The 23,474-nt window shown below is 52.3% G+C and overlaps 1 protein-coding gene across 1 annotated transcript in view; it reads left to right on the plus strand.

Annotated features, from left to right (window-relative positions):
• The window catches only part of MAP1S (microtubule associated protein 1S), a 20,149-nt gene extending 706 nt beyond the window's left edge, over positions 1–19,443 (plus strand). The window contains 8 exon segments of the mRNA XM_014449019.2: positions 407–512; positions 1,769–1,851; positions 2,775–2,915; positions 3,513–4,086; positions 4,089–4,144; positions 4,146–5,847; positions 17,696–17,931; positions 18,740–19,443. Coding sequence (XP_014304505.1) covers positions 407–512; positions 1,769–1,851; positions 2,775–2,915; positions 3,513–4,086; positions 4,089–4,144; positions 4,146–5,847; positions 17,696–17,931; positions 18,740–18,895 — 3,054 coding nt within the window. The 3' untranslated portion in view covers positions 18,896–19,443.
• The last annotated feature ends 4,031 nt before the right edge of the window (positions 19,444–23,474 follow it).

Raw genomic sequence — 23,474 nt, forward strand, 5'->3', positions numbered from 1 at the left:
TAAAAATGGGGGGCCCCCCCCCCCGGTTCTCATTCTTGGAGGGTTTCCCCCCCAGGGCCCCCGGGGGGGAAGTCACAGGGTTGACGGTGTGTGTAGGGGGGGGTGGGGTGGGAGGGGGCGTGGACCCAAGGTGAGTGAGGAGGAACCAGCTTTAAGCTTGCATGGTGTCAGCACGGTGCAGAAGAATGCAGTGGGCGTAGAGCACCTGAGAGGGGGTGGTGCCCAGACAATGGGCACAGCTGGTGCCAAGGCCCAGAGGTGAAGATGGGCCTGAGAAGGAGCAATGAGACAGGGGATTGGGGTGGGGCAGATGCTGGAGGGGAGGAGATGACTGAGATGAGGGAGAAGCAGGGGCCGTTGAGGGGGGGTGGGGACTGACTTCCACCTCCATTCCCCTCCCTCCCCCCCAGGCCTCCAGTCTTGGGACATTGACCCTGCTATCTGCAGCCTGGATGAGCAGCTCAAGATCTTTGTGTCCCGGCACTCGGCCACCTTCTCCAGCATCGTGAAAGGTGAGGCTGGGGACCCTTGTGTGATCGTTGGGCAGGTGTTCTCTGAATGCCTCGACCACAGTGACAATACACCCGACCTCCACTGAGCATGGAGCTGAGCATGGAGCGGGGGTGGGGGGTGGGTTCTGGTCCAGACGTCTCTATACCTTGGTCCTCAACAGCCCACGGGGCAGGTACTTGTGTTCTGTTCCCATTTGACAGATGAGTGAGGGGCTGCCGGGCAGGCCTGGAGGGTGGTTTGTGGGCTTCGTGTGGCAGAGAAGGCGTCTGGTTCGTGCCTGAGACCCCTGCACTGGGTCGGTACATAGTGGGTGCTCGGTAGCTGCGGAGCCGATAAAGGAGCAGGGTCCAGGAGGGAGCTGAGATGCTTGAGCAAGACCCACAGAGCCTGTGGCTCCTTGGAGATCCTGTGGTGATTGCAGGTCAACGGCCCAGCTGCTGGCCGGGCCTGGAGTTGCCTGTAGCTTCCGCACCTCAGCCGGCCCTGCAGCCAGCCCCTTGAGTCACCTCCAGGCTGCTATGGGAGGGGAAGGAAGTGACTCGGAGTCTCATTGTCCCAGCGGTGCTGGTGGCTTCCTGACCCCTCGTGGGAAGGGGGGACTGGAAATCCTGCTGGCCCTGTGCGACCTCAGGGGCCCCTTCCCCTCTCTGTGCCTTGGTGTCCCCGCCTGAATGAGGCAATAGCCACGTGTGTGACCCTGGAGGCTCCTTGCCTCTCTCTCCTCCGGGCCGGGTGCTCCATATTGGAAGCACATCTGGACTCCATGGGGCAGTTTAGGGTTGGGATCCCGGAATTAACCCCACTCCTCTCTCTTGGCTTCCCTGTCCTCGGCTCCCCCCTGTTGCCCCTCATTCCAGCCCCAATTGCCACTTCCCCATCCTCCTATAGTCCTGCTTCAGGGTCCATGTTCCCTCATGGCCCTCCCTGGGCTCGGCTCCTTGTCTATAAAATGGGGGTGACGATGGCATCCCCCACAGCTGACAGCTGGGAATTGGGCCTCGTAAGCAGCGGTGGCCTTGTTGTCCCTGCTGTTTCCAGTGGGAGGCCCACTGAGGCAGGCTTCCTGTTCTTGCCTCATCCTGACCTGTGGCACCACCCTGTAGGCCACCTCTTCCGGGCTGGGATTCCCCGGAAACAGATCCTGGAGGGACGTGTGGCTGCCTGGGGTCACACAGGGAGGCAGGGTTGACCCCGGACAGCCTGACTGTGGGCACGTGGCCCAGCTCCAAACTCACAGGGTCCAATTCCCACGCAGGCCAGCGCAGCCTGCACCTCCGAGGAGACGCCCTGGACATCCTGGTCCTCGTGAACCCGTCAGACAAGTCCCTGTGTGATGAGGTAGGGACCCGTCAGCTCCTGGGGGCGTGGGCTGCGGGACTGACACCATCCCCCATTCTGATCCCCTGTGTCCTTGAAGTCCTCTTCCCAGCACCCAGCAGCAGGGCCCCCGCCCCTCGGAAGCCTTCCCCACCCCCATGGCTCCAGCTCTAATTTATCCTCTCCGCATGGGTGATGGTGGGAGCAGGTGGGATCAGAAAGGCTGGAGTTTGGGAGGAAGGAATGGGAGAGGGAGGGTCTGGAGGCGGGGAGTGGGAAGGCAGGGCCTGATTGATGTTTGCACTTTGTGTTCCCTCTGGCTGGGCCCTAGTAGTTGATTTCTTAGTACGTCGAGCTCAGTGATGGCGAACCTTTTGAGCTCGGCGCGTCAGCATTTTGAAAAACCCTAACTTAACTCTGGTGCTGTGTCACATATAGAAATGTTTTGATATTTGCAACCATAGTAAAACAAAGACTTATATTTTTGATATATATTTAAATGCCATTTAACAAAGAAAAATCAACCAAAAAATGAGTTCGCGTGTCACCTCTGACACGCGTGTCATAGGTTCGCCGTCACTGGTCTAGCTCGTGGGTGTCTGTATCCTTCTCCCCAGTAGCTAGGAGAAGATGTACAAGATAGAGCCCAGGGCACTCCTGTAGAGACCCTCGCACAGGTTGATTCCTTTAATCAAAAATGCTCCCTCTAGGAAACAGCTAGCTCATGGCTTTGGGGCTGGACCATGGGGAGAGGTGGGCTTGAGGGAGCCCTGAAAGGGTGCAGAGGGCTTCCAGGAGGAGGCGGCACTGGAGCCAGGCTTTGTAGAATGAGCAGGAGTCTGGGGGGTGAGGAGGACATAGATTTAGGGTTGATGGTCACCCATGGGGAGTGCTGGTTATGTCACTGTGCAGAATAGGGCCTTAACAGTCTCCCCCTCCCTCAGCTCCGGAACCTTCTCCTAGACCCTGCCCCTCACAAGCTTCTGGTGCTGGCTGGGCCCTGCCTGGAGGAGACAGGGGAGCTGCTGCTCCAGACTGGGGGCTTCTCACCCCGCCACTTCCTCCAGGTTCTGAGGGACAAAGAGGTAAGCTGCCTCCTCCCCACCTTGCCTCCCCCAGCTCTGCATCCTGGCTTGTTCCCATTGGGCTGTGTGGCCCCCGTGACTTGCTGTCTGGAGCCCCATCCCCTCCTCTGGAAGAATGACGGTGACAGGTATCCCGCCTGTTGTCGGGGTGTGGGCCCATCACCCACTGCAGTGTGCGGTCCAAGAGGGTGCCTGTGGATAACAGGCATCCCGGAGGCCTCAAGTGGCACCCAGTTCCCTTCTGGAATCCTTAGTCTGGGTGGGGCATATGAGCAAAAAAAAACTCCGAAAACTGTATGTTCACATTGTAGTGAGTGATGTAACCACGGTAAGAGAAGAACCAGTGAGAGGGCAGGGAAGACCTCCCTGGAGGGAACAGCAAGTGCAAAGGCCCTGAGGCAAGGAGAGTGAGAGAGGCGGGAGGAATTAGGGGAGCAGGGTGAGAAAGGACTGCGGGAGGCCTGGGTTTTGTCTTGAGGGTGACAAGTGACCCTCACAACCCCAGGGGCAGGACAGTGGTGTCCTTGCTCAGTTTTCCCAAGGTACTGGGTGTTGCCTGGCTCCAGGTGGCCCTTTAACCACTCCCCCCTTCTGCAGATCCGGGATCTCCTGGCTTCTGCACCCCCATCTGCAGACCCGCCCAAGCTCACCATCACCTGCCCTACCTTTGGCGACTGGGCCCAGCTGGCACCCGAAGTGCCTGGCCTCCAGGGCGGGCTCCGGCTGCGGCTGAACCCCCCAGTGCAGCGGCCGGCCTCCGAGGGCCTGCGTGAGTTCCTGGAGTATGTGGCCGAGTCGCTGGAGTTGCCGTCCCCCTTTGAGCTGCTGGAGCCACCAGCATCTGTGGGCTTCCTCAGGCTCGCCCGGCCTTGCTGCTACATCTTCCCTGGTGGCCTCGGGGACGCCGCCTTCTTCGCCGTTAACGGCTTCACTATGTTGGTCAACGGCGGCTCCAACCCCAAGTCGAGCTTCTGGAAGCTGGTGCGGCACCTGGACCGGGTGGACGCTGTGCTGGTGACGCACGCGGGCGCTGACAGCCTTCCGGGCCTCAACAGTCTGCTGCGGCGCAAGCTGGCGGAGCACGAGGAGGCAGCCACCGGCGGGGGCTCTGGGGATGACAGGCTGCGCAGACTCGTCTCCCCCTGCCTGGGTGTGGTGTTCCTCAACGCCGCGGGGCCACCTCCCGCCTCGTGCGTGGCGAGGATGAGGCGGAGGTGGCCCGAAGCCTTTCTGGCCCGGCTGGGCATAGAGCCTCTGCCCCTGAGCCGGGGGCTGACGCCGACCGAGCCCACGGTACTCTTCCAGAAAATGGGTGTCGGCCGGCTGGACATGTACGTGCTGCACCCGCCCTCCGCCGGTGCCGAGCGCACACTGGCCTCCGTGTGTGCCCTGCTGGTGTGGCATCCCACGGGCCCCACTGAGAAGGTAGTGCGCGTGCTGTTCCCTGGCTGCACGCCGCCTGCTCGCCTCCTGGACGGCCTGGTCCGCCTGCAGCACTTGGGCTTTTTGCGGGAGCCCGTGGTGACCCCCCAAGACCTGACAGGGCCTCGGCGCACCGAGAGCAAGGAAAGTGTGGGCTCCCGGGACAGCTTGAGGAGAGAGGGTCGGACTACGGTGCCTGCCAGGCCTGCCCAGGAGCGCTCTGGGGTGGCCCGGAAGGAGCCGCCACGATCCGAGGCCTCTCGCAGGGCTGAGAAGGAAGCTAGGCACCCCAGGGAGGTGAAGAAGGACCCCAAACCAAGTGTCCCTCGGACCCAGCCCAGGGAGTTGTCCCGGGCATCCTCTGCTGTGGTCAGTGGCAAGAAGGCAGGTGCCCAGGCAGCCCCCAAGCCCCGAAGAGCACCGAACAATGACCGCCCGGGTGTCCCACTGGCGGGGAATGGGCCCCCCAGCCCCCCCAACTTCCGGTGTGGAGAGGCCAGTCCCTCCATAGAGGCCTGCAGCTCTCCTGTCCCCCAGCTGGCGGCCACCCCCACCCAAGGGAACAGCCTGGAGCTGGTGCTGAGCCCCACAGGGGAGGACAGTAGCAGCCTGAAGACTCAGGAGCAGCTGGCAGCCAGTGGCACCCCCCCGCCAGCTGGAGCGCCCCAGGGCCCAGCTGAGGGTAGCAGGCAGCTGTCACTGAGCCCCCTGCGGGGTGGGGAGGCGGGGCCGGATGGCTCCCCCACGGTGACCACGCCTTCCCTGCCGGCTGAGGTGGGCTCCCCGCACTCCACAGAGGTGGACGAGTCCCTGTCCGTCTCCTTTGAGCAGGTGCTGCCACCGCCCCCTGTTCCCATGAGCGAGGCAGGGCTCAGCCTCCCACTTCGAGGCCCCCGGGTGCGGCGCTCGGCCTCCCCCCATGACGTGGACCTGTGCCTGGTGTCGCCCTGTGAGTTTGAGCACCGCAAGATGGTGCCCATGGCGCCGGCCCCCACGTCCCCTGGGAGCTCCAATGACAGCAGCGCCCGGTCCCAGGAGCGGGCAGGTGCTCTGGGGGTTGAGGAAACACCGCCTACATCTGTCAGCGAGTCCCTGCCCACGCTGTCCGACTCAGACCCCCTGCCCGCTGCCCCTGGCACTGCAGACTCAGATGAGGACATGGAGGGCTTTGGAGTCCCTCGTCACAACCAGCTGCCCAACCCCCTCAAGGTTCCCCCACCGCTGCCAACCCCACCCAACATCTGCATGGTGGACCCAGAGCTGCTGCCCCCCGAACAGGCCCGGCTGAAAGAGAGCCTCAGCCATACCCGGAAGTCCCTGGCTCGCCCCACCTCCAGCACTGCCACCTCCAAATCCACTCCAGCGATCGCTGCCAAGACCAAGGGGCTGGCTGGCAGGGACCGGGCCAGTCGGCCACTCAGCGCCCGGAGCGAGCCCAGTGACAAGGGCGGTCGGGCACCCCTGTCCAGAAAGCCCTCAGTCCCCAAGATGACCCCTCGGGGCCCATCCGGTAAGTACCTGGGAGCTGGAAATCTGCATTGGGTTACCAGCCCAAGTTCTGTTCCTAATGCTGTGTGGCCTTAGTCACACTTGCCACCCTCTCTGAGCCTCAGTTTCCTCTATAAAGTAGGGGTGCACTGGTGATCCCAGTTGCTCAATGGAAACACAGTGAGCACATATGTCATAGATTTGCTAGTGGCCACAGTGCCACAGTGAGGGAAAAGAAACAGGTGAAGTTAGTAGGATATTTTACATAACCCTTCGTGTTGAGGTTCTTATGGCCAGGCCCAGGTTGATTGGCTAGGAGGACACAGCTCGGCTGGCTACAATATATGAGAGTTCACAGCACACAGGGCAGGAGCTGCAGAGGGAAAAGATGGGTTGGGGGCTGCTCCCCACTCCCCACTCCCCCCTCCATCCGTGACCCTGTCCACAGGCTTCTAGAGTCCCCTCGCAGTGGGGTCCCCTACCATGTGCTTAACTCCTGAGAAGCCAGCTGTGATGACATGGGAGATGTGGCCGCCACTGGGAAGGCCCATCAGACTCAGCCGTGGGGTTTCACTTGGGGGCTCATCAATCAGCATCCTTGTCTGGCTTGTACCATAGTCCAGACTCCTCAGCAAGGGGAAAGCCAGTGTTCATCTTAAGCCACGTTGCTATAGGAACGGTGTTCGTTTACGGAATGTTGGAGCTCTTCAGAAATCTGTTCCCAGGTGCCAGCCCAGGCCTTCCTAAGGACAGCAGTCTCGAGCCTTCTGTGCTAACCTTTTCCAGTTCTCTCTCATTGCGATGAGATACAGACCATGAAACTTCCCACCTTAACCATTTCGAAGTGTCCAGTTCAGTGGCAGTAAGTGCATTCACACTGCTGTGCAGCCATCACCCGTACATTTCCAGAACTCGACCTTGTGAAACTGAGACCGTCCCCATTAAACACTAACTCCCCCTCCCCCTTCCCCAGCCCGACGTCCACCGTCCTGTCTGTCTCTGGCTCTGACTCCATTAGGGATTTTATAGAAGTGGAATCAGTGTTTATCCTTTTGGTGACTGGCTTATTTCACTTAGCATAATGTCCTCGTGGCTCATCCATGGTGTAGTATGTGTCAGAATTTCCTTTTTTTGTTAATCTTCATTCAAGGACATTTTTTCCATTGCTTTTTTAGAGAGTGGAAGGGAAGGATGGAGGGGGAGGGAGAGAGAGAGAAACGGGATTGAACCTGCAACTAGGTATGTGCCCTTAACCAGGAATCAAACCCACAACCCTGTGGTCCTAACCACTGTAAAACATGGGCCAGGGCAGAATTTCCTTCCTTTTTAAGGCTGAATAATATTCCATTGTACAGATGGACCGACCACATTTTGTTTATTTATTCGTTCATGGACACTTGGGTTGCTTCCACCTTTCGGCTACTATAAATAATGCCTCTATGAACATAGATAAACATCTCTTTGAAGACCCTGCTTTAAATTCTTTGAGATAAATACAGAACTGGAATTGCTGGGTCATGTGATGATTCTGTTTAATTTTTTGAGGAACCTCCATATTGGTTTCCATAGAGGCTCCACCATTGTACATTTCCACTAACAGTATACAAGGGAGCCAATTTCTTTCTTTGTTTTGAACATATTTGTAAAGGGCCCAGCACAGTTCTGGGCAGATAGCACTCCACAAAAAGGCCCTCTTACTGTTTCCGATGGAGAAACATTGATTTGTTGTTCTGCTTATTTATGCATTCATTGGTTGCTTCTTGTATGTGCCCTGACCAGCGTTCAAACCCCCAACCTTGGTTTATTGGGATGACACCCCAACCAACTAAGCTACCCGGCCATGGCCACAAGGGTTCCAATTTTTCCACATTCTCACCAACACTTATTTTCTGCATTTAAGAAAAAATTTTTTTTAACTTGGATTGCACACAGCTCCCAATCGCCCACTGGGCAGGCTCCCTCCCCGCAGGCCACTCTTTATATATTTTTTATAACAATTTATTGTAGGAAGATTGGGTCAGAACGGAAAGTAACCCCACAGTCTGCGCAGATAATCTCCGCTGCTAGACCGTTGTTACAGTAAATGTTTATAGTATAACCCAGCTATGGGCAAACTACGGCCCGTGGGCCGGATCCGGCCCGTTTGAAATGAATAAAACTAAAAAAAAAAAAAAAGACTGTACCCTTTTATGTAATGATGTTTACTTTGAATTTATATTAGTTCACACAAACACTCCATTCATGCTTTTGTTCCGGCCCTCCGGTCCAGTTTAAGAACCCATTGTGGCCCTCGAGTCAAAAAGTTTGCCCACCCCTGGTATAACCGAACTACTAATGATGGACAAGACAAAAGGACCATACCTTCTGCTGGTCTTACGATGGATACTCGTTTACAGTTAACACCAGTTTGATATTTAGCTCAGTTGCTGTGCCATTCTGGCCTTTTGCTGCTAGGAATCGTTATGGTCACATTATATAAGCTTATCAAACTCGGCTGGTCATTAATGGTGAGGCTTTGGGTGCTGGCTGAGTCTAGTTGAAAAAAATCAGGGGCACACACAAAAATGAAGTCAGCTTTGTTTACATCTACATCTATAAAGAGAAAGTTTTGGAAGCTGCCTTAGGCACCAAATAGAGGATTTTAAACTCATGATGAAATTAATACAGAATCAGAACAGTTTACAGTCTGTACAATTAATATTTTATCACTTCAAGTAAAATGTAGAAGCTCTACAACTCTATAGATCCTTTTATCCTCCTTTTATAATATAGTTGTTGTATGAACTATGATGGTACATTGAAAACCTGACCAGATACTATTACAGTTTTTGCTCTCAATAACATATATTTAAAAGAACTTAATGTTTCCCTTCATTCCTTAAGTTTTCCTCTGCTATTATTTCCCTTCAGCCTAAAAAACTTTCTTGAGCATTTCTCATAGCACAGGTGTGCTAACAGTTCTCTTCATTTCCTTCATCTGAGAATAGTCTTTACTTTGCCTTCATCCCTGTGTCTATTTTCTCTAGAGCAGTGGTTCTCAACCTGTGGGTCGCGACCCCTTTGGCAGTCGAACGACCCTTTCACAGGGGTCGCCTAAGACCATCCTGCATATCAGATATTTACATTACGATTCATAACAGTAGCAACATTACAGTTATGAAGTAGCAACGACAATAATTTTATGGTTGGGTCACAACATGAGGAACTGTATTTAAAGGGCCAGAAGGTTGAGAACCACTGCTCTAGATGTAGTTATTTTCTTTCGGCACTTTGCTGTTTGTGTTTTGTGTTATAGTAGCCATCCTGATGGTGTGAAGTGTTATCTCGTGGTTTGGATTTGCGCTTCCCTGATGATTAGCAGTGTTGAGCATCTTTTCATCTCTTGTTGGCTGTTTATGTATCTTTAGAGAAATGTCTACAAAGTCCTTTGCCCATTTTTTAATAGGGTTGTTTATATTTTTTTTATTGGGTTCTGAGAATTCTTTTTGTATTCTTGATATGAATCCCTTATGAGATATGATTTGCATTATTTTCTCCCATTCTGTGGGTTGCCTTTTGATTTCAGAGAGGAAGGGAGAGGGAGAGAGAGATAGAAACATCAATGATGAAAGAGAATCGTTGATTGGCTGCCTTCTGCATGCCTCCTACTGGGGTTCAAGCCCGCAACCTAGGCTTGTGCCCTCACTGGGATCTGAACAGTGACCTCCTGGTTCATAGGTCGACGCTTAACCACTCACTGAGCCACCATGGCCAGGCCTGTGAGTTGCGTTTTTACTCTGTTGATAGTGTCCTTTGATGCACAAAAGTTTTTACTTTCTTTCCCTAACATAAAGTATAGTTTGTCTTTTTGTTTGTTGCCTTTGTTTTTGGTGTCATATCCAAGAACTCATTGCCAAATCCAACGTCAGGAAGCTTTTGCCTTATGTTTTCTTCCAAGATTTTTATAGTCTTAGCTCTTAAATTATCTATTTGATCAATTTTGAGTTAATTTATTAATTGGTTTTAGAGAGAGAGAGAGAAAGACATCAATTTTTGTTCCTCCACTTATTTATGCATTCATTGGTTGATTCTTGTATGCGCCCTGACTGGACAATTATCCACCAGGAGGTATGGTCCCTTTGTCTTATCCATCATTAGTAGTTCAGCTAAACTATAAAACCAACTGAGCTACCTGGCCAGGGCTGAGTTAATTTTTAAATACTAGCGGCCCGGTGCACGAAATTTGTGCACAGGTACAGTCCCTAGGCCTGGCCTGCGATCAGGACCATCTTCCCAGGCTGCCGGCAGCTGGCCCCACCCACTGCCGCCACCCACCCCCAGTTCCCCATTCGCCTTCAGAGGGTCCAAGAGGTTGGCCGTTCCTGCCCGCTTGCCAGCCCTGCTGCCGGTGTCCCTCTGTGTGTGGGACAACCAGTGGGGCGGGGGCTTAGCCTGGCACCACCCACATCCATCACCACCCACCCCTGGTTCCTCGTTCCCCATTCGGCAATCGGACCCTGCCAGCCGGGGGCAGCTCCTGCATTGAGTGTCTGCCCCCTGGTGGTCAGTGCACGTCATAGCAACCGGTCGTTTCCACTGTTTGGTCAATTTGCATATTGGCCTTTTATTATATAGGTTGGTGCTAAACAAGGGTTCAGCTTCATTCTTTTGCATGTGGATGTCCATGTTTTCCAACACCATTTGTTGAAAAGCCTATTCTGTCCCCCACTGAATAGTTGTGGCACCCTTATCAAAAATCATTTGATTATGCCCATCCAGTGTGACTCAGTGGTTTGACGTCAACCTGTGAATCAAGAGGCTGCTGTGTGATTCCCAGTCAGGGCACATGCCCAGTTGTGGGCGTGATCCCCAGTGGGGGGCATGCAGGAGGCAGCAGATTAATGATTCTCTCTCATCATTGATGTTTCTATCTCTCCCTCTCCCTTTCTGAAATCAATAAAAATAATATATTTTTTAAAAATTGCCGAAACCGGTTTGGCTCAGAGGATAGAGCGTCAGCCTGCGGACTCAAGGGTCCCGGGTTCGATTCCGGTCAAGGGCATGTACCTGGGTTGCGGGCACATCCCCAGTGGGAGATGTGCAGGAGGCATCTGGTCGATGTTTCTCTCATCATCGATGTTTCTAACTCTCTATCTCTCTCCCTTCCTCTCTGTAAAAAATCAATAAAATATATTAAAAATAAATAAATAAAAATAAAAATTATTTGACCATATACGTGAGGGTTCATTATGGGCTGTTTATTCTATTCCATTGATTTTTTTAAAAAAATATGTTTTTATTGATTTGAGAAAAGGAGGAGGGGGAGAGAGAGAGTAAAACAGTGTGAGAGAGAAACATCAATTGGTTGCTTCCTGTACGCACCCCAACCAGGAATTGAACCCACAACCTGGGTATGTTCAAACCAGTGACTTTTCGGTACATGGGACAACACCCAACCAACTGAGCCACACTGGCCAGGGCTCCATTGATTATTTCTTATCTTCCTCACTTGAGTCTTCTCTCTCTTTTGTTCTAAGCCCATCTAAAGATTTGTCAATTTTGGTCCTGGCTGGTGTGCTCAGTGGTTAGAGTGTTGGCCCGTGCACTGAAGGATTGTAGGTTCGATTCCTGGTCAATGGCACATATCTGGGTTGCAGGTTCCATCTCCAGCCCCAGTTGGGGTGCATGCAAGAGGCAACCAATCCATATGTCTCTTTTGCATTGGTTTCTCTCTGTACCTCTTTTTGTTTCCCCCCTCCCCCATTCTCTCTAAAAGTCAATGGAGAAATACCCTCAGGTGAGGCTTAGCAAACAATTTTTTTAAATAAAGATTTCTCAATTTTTAAAATCTTTTCAGAGAACCAACTTTTGGTTTCATTGCTTCTATGTTGTTTTTATATTCTCTATTTTATTGCTCTCTGCTCTAATCTTTATTTCTTTTTTTTTGCTAGCTTTAGATTTACTTTGTTCTTTTTCTAGTTCTTTAAGTTGTAAAGTAAGGTTGTTGATTTGATATATATATTTTTTAAATATACTTTTTATTGATTTCAGAGGAAAGGAGAGGGATGGAGAGATAGAAACATCAATGATGAGAGAGAATCATCAATCGGCTGCCTCCTGCATGCCCCATACTGGGAATCGAGCCTGCAACTTGGGCATGTGACCAGTAATCGAACTGTGACTTCCTGGTTCATAGGTTAATGCTCAACCACTGAGCCATGCCGGCTGGCTAAATCTTTATTGTTGAAAGTATTACATATGCCTCCTTTCTCCGTTCCCCCACCCCCCCATTGACCCCTTCTAGCGCACCCCCACCCTGGGCCTTCACCATCCTATTGTCTGTGTCCATGGGTTATGCATATATGCATGCAAGTTCTTTGGTTGATCTCTTCCCTCCTACCCACCCCTGTCTTCCCACTGAGAAATGGATCATTTAATCCATTTACATTTAAGATTATTATTGATAGGTACTTATTTATTGCCATTTAAATTCTTTATGCCTGCCCTAACTGGTTTGGCTCAGTGGACAGAGCGTCGGCCTGCAGACTGAAGGGTCCCGGGTTCAATTCCAGTCAAGGGCATGTACCTTGGTTGCGGGCATATCCCCAGTAGGGAGTGTGCAGGAGGCAGCTGATCGATGTTTCTCTCTCATCGATGTTTCTAACTCTCTATCCCTCTCCCTTCCTCTCTGTAAAAAATCAATAAAATACATTTTAAAAATAAAAAAAAATAAATTCTTTATGCCTGTTTCTCTCTCTATTCTTCTCATTACACCAGTCCTTTAGCATTTCTTGCTGTGCTGTTTTGATGGTGATAGGCTCCTTTAGCCTTTTTTTGGCTGGGAAGCTCTTTATTTCACCATCTATTTTGAATGATAGCCTTGCTGGGTATAGTAATCTTGGTTTCAGTTCCTTGCTTATTATTACCTTGAATATTTCATGCCATTCCCTTCTGGCCTGTAGAGTTTCTGATGAAGAAAATTAGCTGATAGCCTTATGGGAGCTTCTTTGTGGGTAACATTGCTTTTCTCTTGCTGCCTTTAAGATTCTTTTTTTTTGTTTTTAATTTTTGGCATTTTAATTATGATGTGTCTGGGTGTGGGCCTGTTTGAGTTCTTGCTTGGGATTCTCTGCGCCTCCTGGACTTGTGTGACTTTTTCCTTCACCACGTTAGGGAAGTTTTTTGCCATTATTTCTTCAAACACCTTCTATCCCTTGCTCATTTTTTTCACCTTCTGGTACTCCTATGACAGTGGTTCTCAACCTTCTGGCCCTTTAAATACAGTTCCTCATGTGGTGACCCAACCATAAAATTATTTTCGTTGCTACTTCATAACTGTAATGTTGCTACTGTTATGAATCGTAATGTAAATATCTGATATGCAGGATGGTCTTAGGCGACCCCTGTGAAAGGGTCGTTTGACTGCCAAAGGGGTCGCGACCCACAGGTTGAGAACCACTGTCCTATGATGTGAATATAGTTACATTTCATATTGTCCCACAGCTCCCTTAAGCTGTCCTCCGGTTTTTTAATTGTGTTTTTTTTTTTCTTTTTGGTTCTCTGATTGATTTTTTTCTACCCTGTCTTCTAATTCACTGATCTGATCCTTAGCTTCCCCTGATCTGCTGTGTATTACTTCCAATGTGTTCTTTATTAGTGCTATGTCATACTTCATTTTCATCTGGTCCTTTTTCATAGTCACTATATCTTCTCATGCTGTTGAGCATCCTTGCCATCATTATTCCGAACTCTATATCTGATAAATTTCTTATCTCCATTTCATTTAGTTCCTCTTCTGGAGAATTCTCTTGTTCTTTCACTTGGGGGTTATTTTTTTGTCTTCCCATTTTGGCTGCCTGTTTGGGTTTGTGTCTGTGCAGTAGGTAGATCTGTGACAACTCCCAGTCTCTAGTGCAGGACAGTGTCAGATGTTCTCTGTGACTGGCCCCGAGGACCGTTTGGAGCTGTCAGCAATCCACAGTGTGTGGCTCCCCCTGCTGGAGCTGGGTGCCTTTGGAAAGGACCAAGATATGCACCAAGGTCTGCTTTTCCTAGCCCCAGGTCCAGAATTAGATCAGGCAAAGACTCAAAGCCTCCAGGGACTCATCTCTGCCTGCATTCTGATTATTATCCGTCTTGATTAGCCTCAGAGTAGAGTGAGAGGTTTTTCTACATCGTGGGGCAATTGCTCCCTCCCCACTGGGAAAAAGCTACCTGGATGATAAAGGTCTGCTGGAGAGAAATGTCCTCTGCAGTAAGAGGGAATGACTCAGCACAGGAAACTGGGGCAGCTGCCTCTGAGCTCAAATCCCGGAGCCCACAACCCTGGATTCTGCTCACACAGCTCTGGTCCACTCTACCCCCCTCTGTCAGAGCCCAGTGTCAGTGGCTGCACACAAAATGTTGTGTTGGCCCTTTAAGAAGGTACCTGCATTTCCAGCCGCCTCTCCCAGGCAGACACCGTCCTGCTGCTTTTCACAGCCAGGTGTTGTGTTCTCAGTTCTCGTGCTCTGGGCTGGTGGGCCCAGCTTGGGGTTTAGATCCCAGAGTTCTCAGTGGGAACCCCCCACAGCTGAGATCTCCCTCCGGAACTTCAGGTGCAGCCTGGCAGCTCAGCCAGCCCTGTGCACCTCTGCCCTTCCTGCCAGCCTCTGTGGTCCCACTTCCCATCCTTGGTTACCAGGGTTCTCTCCAGCGAGTCTTCAGCTGATTATTCAGGATGGTTTTCTGTATTTTAGTTGTTATTCCATTTGGTCCCGGGAGCATGTCCGTGTAGCTTCCACTTACTCTGCTGCCATTTTGGAATCTCCGAGATATTATTTTTCAATATAAGCTTTTGAAATGTAAGATTATAGCTATAAAATTCCCTTTTAACAGCACTTTCTCTCAGATTCTCTCTTTGTCTTTGCTTTCAAGAGTTTGATCATGTGTCTCAGTGTGGGTCTCTGAGTTCATTAAGCTTCTTGGATGCTTATGTTTGTGTCTTTCATCAAATATGGGAAGTTTAGGGCTATTATCTCCCCCCAATAATCTTTCTGTCCCTCCCTTCTCTCTCCTCTTTCTGGGAATTCCATCATACATATGTTGTTCCTTTTTTTATTATTATTATTATATTTTTTAATGTTTATTTTTATTTTTAGAGAGGAAGGAAGAGGGAGAGAGAGAGATAGAAACATCAATGATGAGAGAGAATCATTGATCGGCTGCCTCCTGCATGCCCCACACTGGGAATCGAGCCTGAAACCTGGGCATTTGCCCTGACCGTGAATCAAACCGTGACCTCCTGGTTCATAGGTCGATGCTCAACCACTGAACGAACCATGCCGGCCAGACTATGTTGGTCCTCTTGATGGTGTTCCAGAGGTTTCTTCGACCCTATTCACTTTCTTTAATCTTCTTTCTGTTCCTCAGATTAGGTAATTTCCATTGTTCTATCATCGAGATCACTTATTTATTTATTTATTTATTGCCTGTTCAAATCTTGAACAGAATCCCTCTAATGAAATTTTCACTTAAGCTATTACACTTTTTTTCAGCTGCAGAATTTCTTTTTGGTTTACTTTTTTGTTTTCTATCTCCTTATTGATTTTCTATTTTGTTCATACACTGTGTTCTTGATTTTCTCCATGTCTTTAGTTCTTTGAGGATCTTTCACACGGTTGTTTTGAAGTCTTTGTCAGTGTTGATTTTTGTTGATTTATTGTTTTTCCTTTAAATGGTCCATACTTTCCTCTTTGTGTGCCCTTTGATTTTTTTTTAAACTGGATGTTTGAATGTAATAATGTGGTAACTCTAGAAATCCAGTGTTTCTCCTTCCCTGGGGTTTGCTGTGGCTTTTTGTGTTTCATTATTGTGGGCTTTCTCTGTGATGGGGATCGGTCTGGGGTGTAAAGTACAGTGTTGTCAGGTCTTTTCTCAGCCTCTACCTTTCTCTGGGCTTGTGCGGTGACTTTCTAAGTTCTCCTGTATATGTAGTTGCTTAAATATCTGGCTCCCAGACTGAGGGGGGTGGGGGGGCGTTGTGCAGTCCTTTAAATCCCATGGAAGTCGCTTCAACTTGAGGCTACAATTCGGTTGTCCTCTGGGTGGGAAGAGGAATTCCTGGTGCTTCCTACCGCCCCATCTTCCTAGAATCCTCCAACTGTGTTAACACTCTTTCCTGCATAGCACTGTATAAAGGCGATGCTTCCACGTGTAATCAACCAAATGAATTATGTGATAGTTCCTCTTCTCTGTTCTACTCTTAAGTTTTGGGAGCCTGGCAAACAGCTGACACTCCCAGCTCGTGTTGGCTCACGCCCACCACTTTGCAGTACTTGGCAACCACTGCATTGGTTAGCACAGGGCTGGATCACCTGGGGAGGGTTGGTGAGAAAGCAATGATACGACAACAGTAATAACTGTAGCTGCGTTTACTCAGCACTTGCTTGTGGGCTGGGCCCCATTCCAGGTACCCGGGGTCCTCCCCTCCAGGAGCTGAGGGGTGTGCTTGGCTGCTGGACACCCTGGTCTCTTGAGGCTCTTCAAGCCTCAGCACCCACCTGAGCTATCACCTCTTGTCTTCGGGCAGATTCCAAGGGAGGCACCTGATGGGCCGCTGTGACCTTTGGCAGGTCAGGGGTTCCCAGCACAGGGAGAGGATGGCCCCTCGGGCCTGTGGGCACCGAGAGGCTGGGGGTCATCTGAGGCTCTGTCCACTGGGGCATTTGGCCTCTTTGAGAGGCCACAGTGTTGGCCACTCAGGGTTCTGCCCCGCCATGCTATATCAGCAAACAGTGTCTTAAAGGGCCAGAGGGTAAACTTCAGCTTTGCAGACCAGACCATCTCTGTCTCAAACTCAGGGCATCTCAGTAAGTACCTGACAGATATTCCAGTCAAACCATCTTTATGAAAGCAGATGGTTGCCATATGTAGCCTATAGGTCATCGCTTGCCCGGTCCCTCCTCTGCCCCTATCCTCCTGCCTATGATCCCCTTCGTCTTCTCTTTGCCCCCCAGCTCTCCTGCTCCTGTCTCCCTTGCGCTTTCCATAGCCACAGTAGCTTTCTCTTCCTAAGGCTCCATGCGGGATCCTCACCACCACAATCCCCAGCTTTGAGTGACAGGTGCCTTTTGCCCAAAGCCAGGAGTTTCATTTACTTGCAACTGCCCTGCAGCCCTTTGGGCCACACCCTGAGCTGCGCAACATTTATGTTCCTGACATCGAGCGTCTGGTAGGCTTCCTGTGCCCAAGACCTCAACCGGGTGTTAGAATTCACTCACCCCAAAGCGGCAGCACTGTCCCCCTTGCATGGCTCTGGGTTCAGGGCTGCAGATGAGGCTCCGAGCACAGCTGCTCCAGTTCCATCCAGGCCTCCCTGTCCTGGGTCTCCTTCTTGCAACGCAATCCCTCCCACACCAGCTCTTGCTCTCTGTTGCCCCTGTGGGCAGGGATTTTTGTCTGTCTTGGTCACTACCATGTCTCCAGGACGTGGGGCCCAGGAGGGCTTGACAAATGTTCCTTGAGTAATTGAACAGATGGATGCTGCAGGAGCAGCAAACCTTCCAGGCATCAGCTGCTTTTAGGGCTCAAGTGCCAAAAGCCTCCTCTTCCAGGAAGCCCTCCACAGTTGCCCCCTCCTTCTGGCCTGAAGGATGTCTGTGTCTGGGGACTGGCAAGGGCGGGTCCAGGCACTGAGGAGGCAGCCAGGGATGTTTACAGAGTTCAGTGAGTAACTGTCCATGCCAGGGAGGGCTTGTCAACCATCCATAAAGCAGTGAGATCAGGCCTCCTGTTGAGGAGAAGCACTCAGGGAGGTGTACGTAGAGCTGGAAGCCTGGTCCCAAGCCCCGAGACTCAGCCCCTTCCCAGGCCCAGAAGCTCATGACTGACGCCATCCTTCCTGCCCACAGGGTCAGCCAGCAGCCGGCCAGGTGGGTTGGAGGCCTCACCTGGCTCCCCTGTCTACCTTGACCTGGCCTACTTGCCCAGCGGGGGCAGCGTCTGCCTGTTAAATGAGGAGTTCTTCCGGCGGGTGCGCTCACTCTGCTATGTCATCAGCGGCCAGGACCAGCACAAGGAAGAGGGCATGCGGGCCGTCCTGGACGCACTGCTGGCCGGCAAGCAGCAGTGGGACCGTGACCTACAGGTGAGTGACCACCCTACGGCCTTAGACAGTCTTGACACAGGGCGAGGTCAGTGCCTCCCAGTGTGTTCCTGTTGAACCCACACAGGTGGGACTGGGGCTCAGAGGTTCACCTGCATCCCCAAGGCCACAGGAAAGGAGGCAGGCGCCCTCCCCATCTCTCAGGTTGCTGTTCCTGTCACATCCATTTCCTCATTCCTCTGCTGCACCTGACTGGGGACGGAGGGCAGGGCTGGTTTGATCACCTCTCCTGACCCCCAGTTTTTAGCCTCCCCGCTGTCATGAGACTCGGCCAGGAGGAACAGGTGGGGCGTGTGGCACCTACACAGTTGAGAAAGAGGACGGGGGTCGTCCCCAAAGGAAGCCTTGAAACAGAGCATTGAAGGGTCGGGCAAGTTTGGGTAGAGGGAGAGCTTAGGTACCTGGCTGCCCACTCAGTATGTGAGTGTGAGACCCCTGACCTTGCACACAGCTTACAAAGCAGCCAGGAGGGAGAGTCTGGGTGAAGGGCACAACATGGGCAAAGGCCTGGAGGTGGGAGTGAGCCTGTTGTGTTCAAGGAGCTGCAGGGAGGCCCGGGTGAGCCTAGATTGGGAGGCACAGAGAGGGGTTCACAGAACCCTGGCCCGGTCTCTGGGGTTGTAAGAGGGCCCTTTGGGTCCTGTGGGATCAGAGGGACTTCAGGGACAGGCTGGCCGCTGGGGAGGCGGAGCACATGTGGTCAGAGAAGGGCACCTCAGCTGCCCAGGGGCTGGGACACAAGAGCAGAGCGCCCTCCCCTTCACTGCTCGTCCATTTTTCCTGCCTGCAGGTGACCCTGATCCCCACCTTCGACTCCATGGCCATGCACGAGTGGTATGAGGAGACGCATGCCCAGCACCAGGCGCTAGGCATCACGGTGCTGGGCAGTAACAGCACAGTGTCCATGCAGGACGAGGCCTTCCCTGCTTGCAAGGTGGAGTTCTAGTCCTGCCTCAGCCCTGCACCTACCCCACCCCTCAGCCCAGATCTGCCACCGTCCTGCGAATCACTGCATCAGAAATAAACCAGGTGCCCCACTCCACTGTGGCCTCGGTTCCTTCTGCCGACGGGAGGCTTGGCGGCGCCTGGGACAGTCATCGCTACCATGAGGGTCCCCAGGTCAGGCACAGACAGGGGCATGCCTCCCCAGTAATGATGCTGGCAGTGGCACTCTGTTAACTGCAGCCCTCCAGCCCACCGTGGCCATTTTACAGACAAGGGAGGCAGCTGCTGGAGCCCTGCCATGGAGACCAATCATGGCTGAGGTGAGGTGTGCGCCCCAGTCTCTGCTCCAAAGCCATGAAACAAAAGCTGCCCTCTGTTCCTGGAGAAAATCGGTGCTTGTGCCTGGAGTCACAGCTGCAGGGAGGTCTTAAAGGAGAATCTGAATCCCAAAGGTGCAAACAGCAGCTTCTTGATGAGCCCCTGCCCTTGTCACTGCATGTGCAGAAGCTCCTAGATAAAATCCTATATAATAAAAGACTAATATGCAAATTGTCCCCTTGACCGGGCGTTCAACCAGGGGGTGGGGCCGGCCAGCCAACCGCCCACAGACCCCTCCCCACCAGCTGCCCCTGCCCCTGATCGCCCCCCACCCCCACCCCGATCAGGGCGGGGCCGGCTGGACCCAACCCGTGCATGAATTGATGCACCAGGCCTCTAGTTTTAGATAAGACATCATCTGTAACTAGAGGCCCGATGCACAAAGATTTGTGCAAGAATAGGCCTCCTTCCCCTGGCTGCCAGCACTGCCTTCACTCCAGCCAGAGCCGCCTTTCACCTCTCACCTTGTTGCGTCAATTTGCATATTCCCTCCTTATTGGCTGTGGGCGCCACCATCTTTGTCGCAGAGGTATGGTCAATTTGCATATTCCATCTGTATTAGATAGGATGGTTGAATGGTGACTCAAAAAAACACATCAGAATCCTGGCTCCTGTTACCCATGAATGTGACTGGATGTGGAAAACGGACTTTGCAGATGTAATTAAGTAAAGGATCTTGAGATGAGATCATCCTAGATTCAGGTAGTTCTAAAGCCAATGACAAGTGTCCTTATAAAGGACAGGGAGACCAGACCCAGAGAACACTGAGTGCAGGTGGAAGCAGAGACCGGAGTGACGCAGCTGTAAGCTGAGGACACCAGAGCCCCCAGAAGCTGGAAGAGGTGAGGAGGACGCCTCCCCTGGAACCTGCTGAAGAAACCAGCCCTACTCAAATCTGTTTCTTTAAGCCCCCCGGTTTGTGATACTTTGTAACAGCAGCCCATGCATTTCTGCCTGAATTGCTGTGTGTGGTTGCTGTGCTGTGTGTGGTTGCGTATTTCATGGTACAGATTCTTTCTTCGGGCTGTGTCAGTGTCTCAGTTTGTTCAGGCTCCTATAACGATACCATGGATTGGGCAGTTTAAACAACAGACACTTAATTCTCACGGTCTGGAGGCTGGCGGTCAAATCAGGGTGCCAGCATAATGGGGTCCTGGCTTGCAGACAGTTGCCTCCTTGCTGTGTCCTCACATGGCAGGGGAGAGAGCAAATGCTCCCGGGTCCCTTATAAAGGCACTAATCCCATCACAAGGGCTCCACCCTCATGGCCTCATCGAACCCTAGTGACCTCCCAAAGGCCCTCCCTCCTAACCATGTCATTGGGGATTTGGGCTTCAACATAGGAATTAAGGGGGACACATCAGTCTATAGCAGTTAGGGATCAGAGTCACAGGGCGAGTGGCAGGTGTTGAAATCTCTACTTTGATTCTATTTTTATTTTAATAAGCTGGGGGGCAGGAGGCATTTAGGCTTTGGCCCTGAATACGTGGTGGGTCTTTCCCTCCGTCCACATTTCTGACATTGCTGTTTCTCATCACCCTCACTCAGCACCCCAACTTGACAACTTGCACCACCTCCAACATCAGGTGGCGAGACAGGAAGGGTCACATGGCGGTGAGTCGAGACCATCTCCTAAAGCAGGGGTGGGCAAACTTTTTGACTCGAGGGCCACAATGGGTTCTTAAACTGGACCGGAGGGCCGGAACAAAAGCATGGATGGAGTGTTTGTGTGAACTAATATAAATTCAAAGTAAACATCATTACATAAAAGGGTACGATCTTTTTCCTATCCCCTGCTAAGAGAATTTTGCCCTGGCAAACTTTCTATAAAAAAAAGCCAGGTAGATTTTTGGCATCATGGGCCATACAGTCTGTCCACACCACCCAGCTCTGCTGTTGTAACTGAACAGATGGAAATGGCTGCATTCCAATAAAACTTTATTTACACCACAAGGCTGAGGCTGAGAGGTCCAGGGCATAGCTCTGGCCCTTTCCCATCTACATGCTAGAACAGCTTGCACCCTTCTGCATTCTCTCTCCCAATCTCTCCTGACAGCTGTCTGGCTCAGCCCCTGCAGGAGCAGCCACTAAAAATATCCCTGCAGCAGTGAAGCACCTGAGGGTGCTGGGCCTGCGCCGGAGCCAGATGTGTGCTCTTGGCCCAGGCACCCACTGCACCGCCTGCCAACCGGCAGCCCCTCCCTGATACCCTACCCCTGAGCTGCCTGAGCCGAAACCACCCTCCTGGGATTTCTCGTGTTGCTTCAACATCCAGATCCCGCCTCCAGGCCTTTGCACTTCCCGTGTCCTCTGCTCGGAATGCCACCGTGCAGCCCGTCATCATTCAGCAGATGCTGCCCTCACAGACCACACGGTATTGAGAGGGGGAGCCAGACACAGGAGATCACAACCCACAGGGGTGGGGTGGAGGGGTGGCATACCGTGCCCAGAGGGGGCCCCCATGCTGCCCAGGATAAGAATGCAAAGGATCGAGCCACATTAGGGGGGACGAGCAGGCAGAGGCAGAGGAACTGAGAGGAGACTGGTGACACTGAAGGCCCAGAACAAGGGCAGCTGCTGTGGGCCTGCAGCTGCCTGCATGCTCCACTGAGCAGTTGCAAGTTCCCCTTCTTGGGGCTGAGGGCGGGCCAAGCTGGGGAGCAGTGAGAAGACCAGGTTTGGGGCTCACAGATTTGGAGGCACTGAGGAGGAGGAGAGGGTGTGGGCTGGGGACCCAGGTCCCTGGTTGGGTGGGATTGAAGCACTTTTCTGGGAAGATGTGAGGGAGAAGGGAGGAGAGGATTCTCCTGGGAAAAGCAGCACAATCACCTCTCATCTTCCAAGCCCCCCCTGCTAGGGCCCCTCTTCCAGGAAGCCCTCCCTGCTCTCTCATCCCACCTCCACCTCCACCTCCACCCCCAGCCCAGGCACTCCTCTGGCTCTACCTGACCTACTCCTTTTTCAGTGCCACCCTGTCCACCCTCTTGTGTTTCCTTCTAGTCCGTAGCCTGGATTGCTGCCGGGACAGGCACCTGCCTACACACAGTATGTAGCTTTACCTGCCTGGCACGTAGGTGCTCAGGAAGTGGTGGTTATATCCAGCTTGGCAACACTGCTGGGTGATCTGGTGAACGTTATTTAACCTCTCCGGGCACCCCGCCCCCACCTCAGAAATAAAAACATTGGCCCGTGAACCTCCGGCTGAGGTGGTCTTGGGCTGTAGGGTGTTGACGGGACCTGTGAGTGTCCTCTGGCCTGCTTCGCTCCAGGCACCCCACATGGACCTGTTCTGCATCCTGTCCTCTTCGTCACCACAGAACCTGCTGGGATCCAAGATCAGGGCAGGTGAGAGCTTTGCCTCTAGTGCTCCTGGATCAAGGCAAGCTTCTGACACTCTGGGACTTCAGAGAGTATCCTCTTGTCCAGGAGCCAAGGTCTTGCCTGTGAAACAAGAGTTCTCTCCCTCTTCCCTACCTTGCCCCTGGCCCGGGCTTCAGACCCCACCTGGCTGGTGTGGATGGTGCCAGGGCCCCCAAGGAGCGCCCCAGCATGTCGGGGAGAGGGCTGAGCCTGACACACACCCCACGTCGGTCCTGGAGTGGGAGGGGTCCTGGAGTGGGAGGGGGCGTCAGCTTCCAGATAGGATTTGAGAGCGAAGTTACCAGTCAGATGTGGCACAGGGTGAAGACACCTGCAGGCAGAGCAACATCAGGAGCAAAGGTCCGGGGGTGGTCGTTTTTTTTTCAGACTCCAAAGATGCCCAAAGCGGACGTGACAGGCTCGTAGACCCCTTGCGAGGGGCAGAAGTCTTGCCTCTGGGTCCTGGGCAGTCAGGGGAGGTTTTTGAGCTGGAGAAGCAGCTAAAGGGTTTCTATTAAAAAACAAATAAAAACAAGTCCTAGCTGGTTTGACTCAGTGGATAGAGCGTCAGCCTGTGGACTGCAGGGTCCTGGGTTTGATTCTGGTCAAGGGCACATGCCTGGGTTATGGGCTTGATCCCCAGCGGGTGGCATGCAGGAGGCAGCCAATCAATGATTCTCTCTCATCATTGATGTTTCTATCTCTCCTTCTCCCTTCCTCTCTGAATCAATAAAAATATATTTAAAACAACAACAAAACCCCATGTCTTGGGATTAACCTCCTAAAGCCACTCTCTGCACCTGGAATGGAACTATGAAGCAATTGGAGGGGGGAGGGGGGGA

The sequence above is a fragment of the Myotis lucifugus genome, unplaced genomic scaffold, assembly GCF_000147115.1.
Source record: "Myotis lucifugus unplaced genomic scaffold, Myoluc2.0 scaffold_990, whole genome shotgun sequence".
Taxonomy (NCBI): Eukaryota; Metazoa; Chordata; class Mammalia; order Chiroptera; family Vespertilionidae; genus Myotis; species Myotis lucifugus.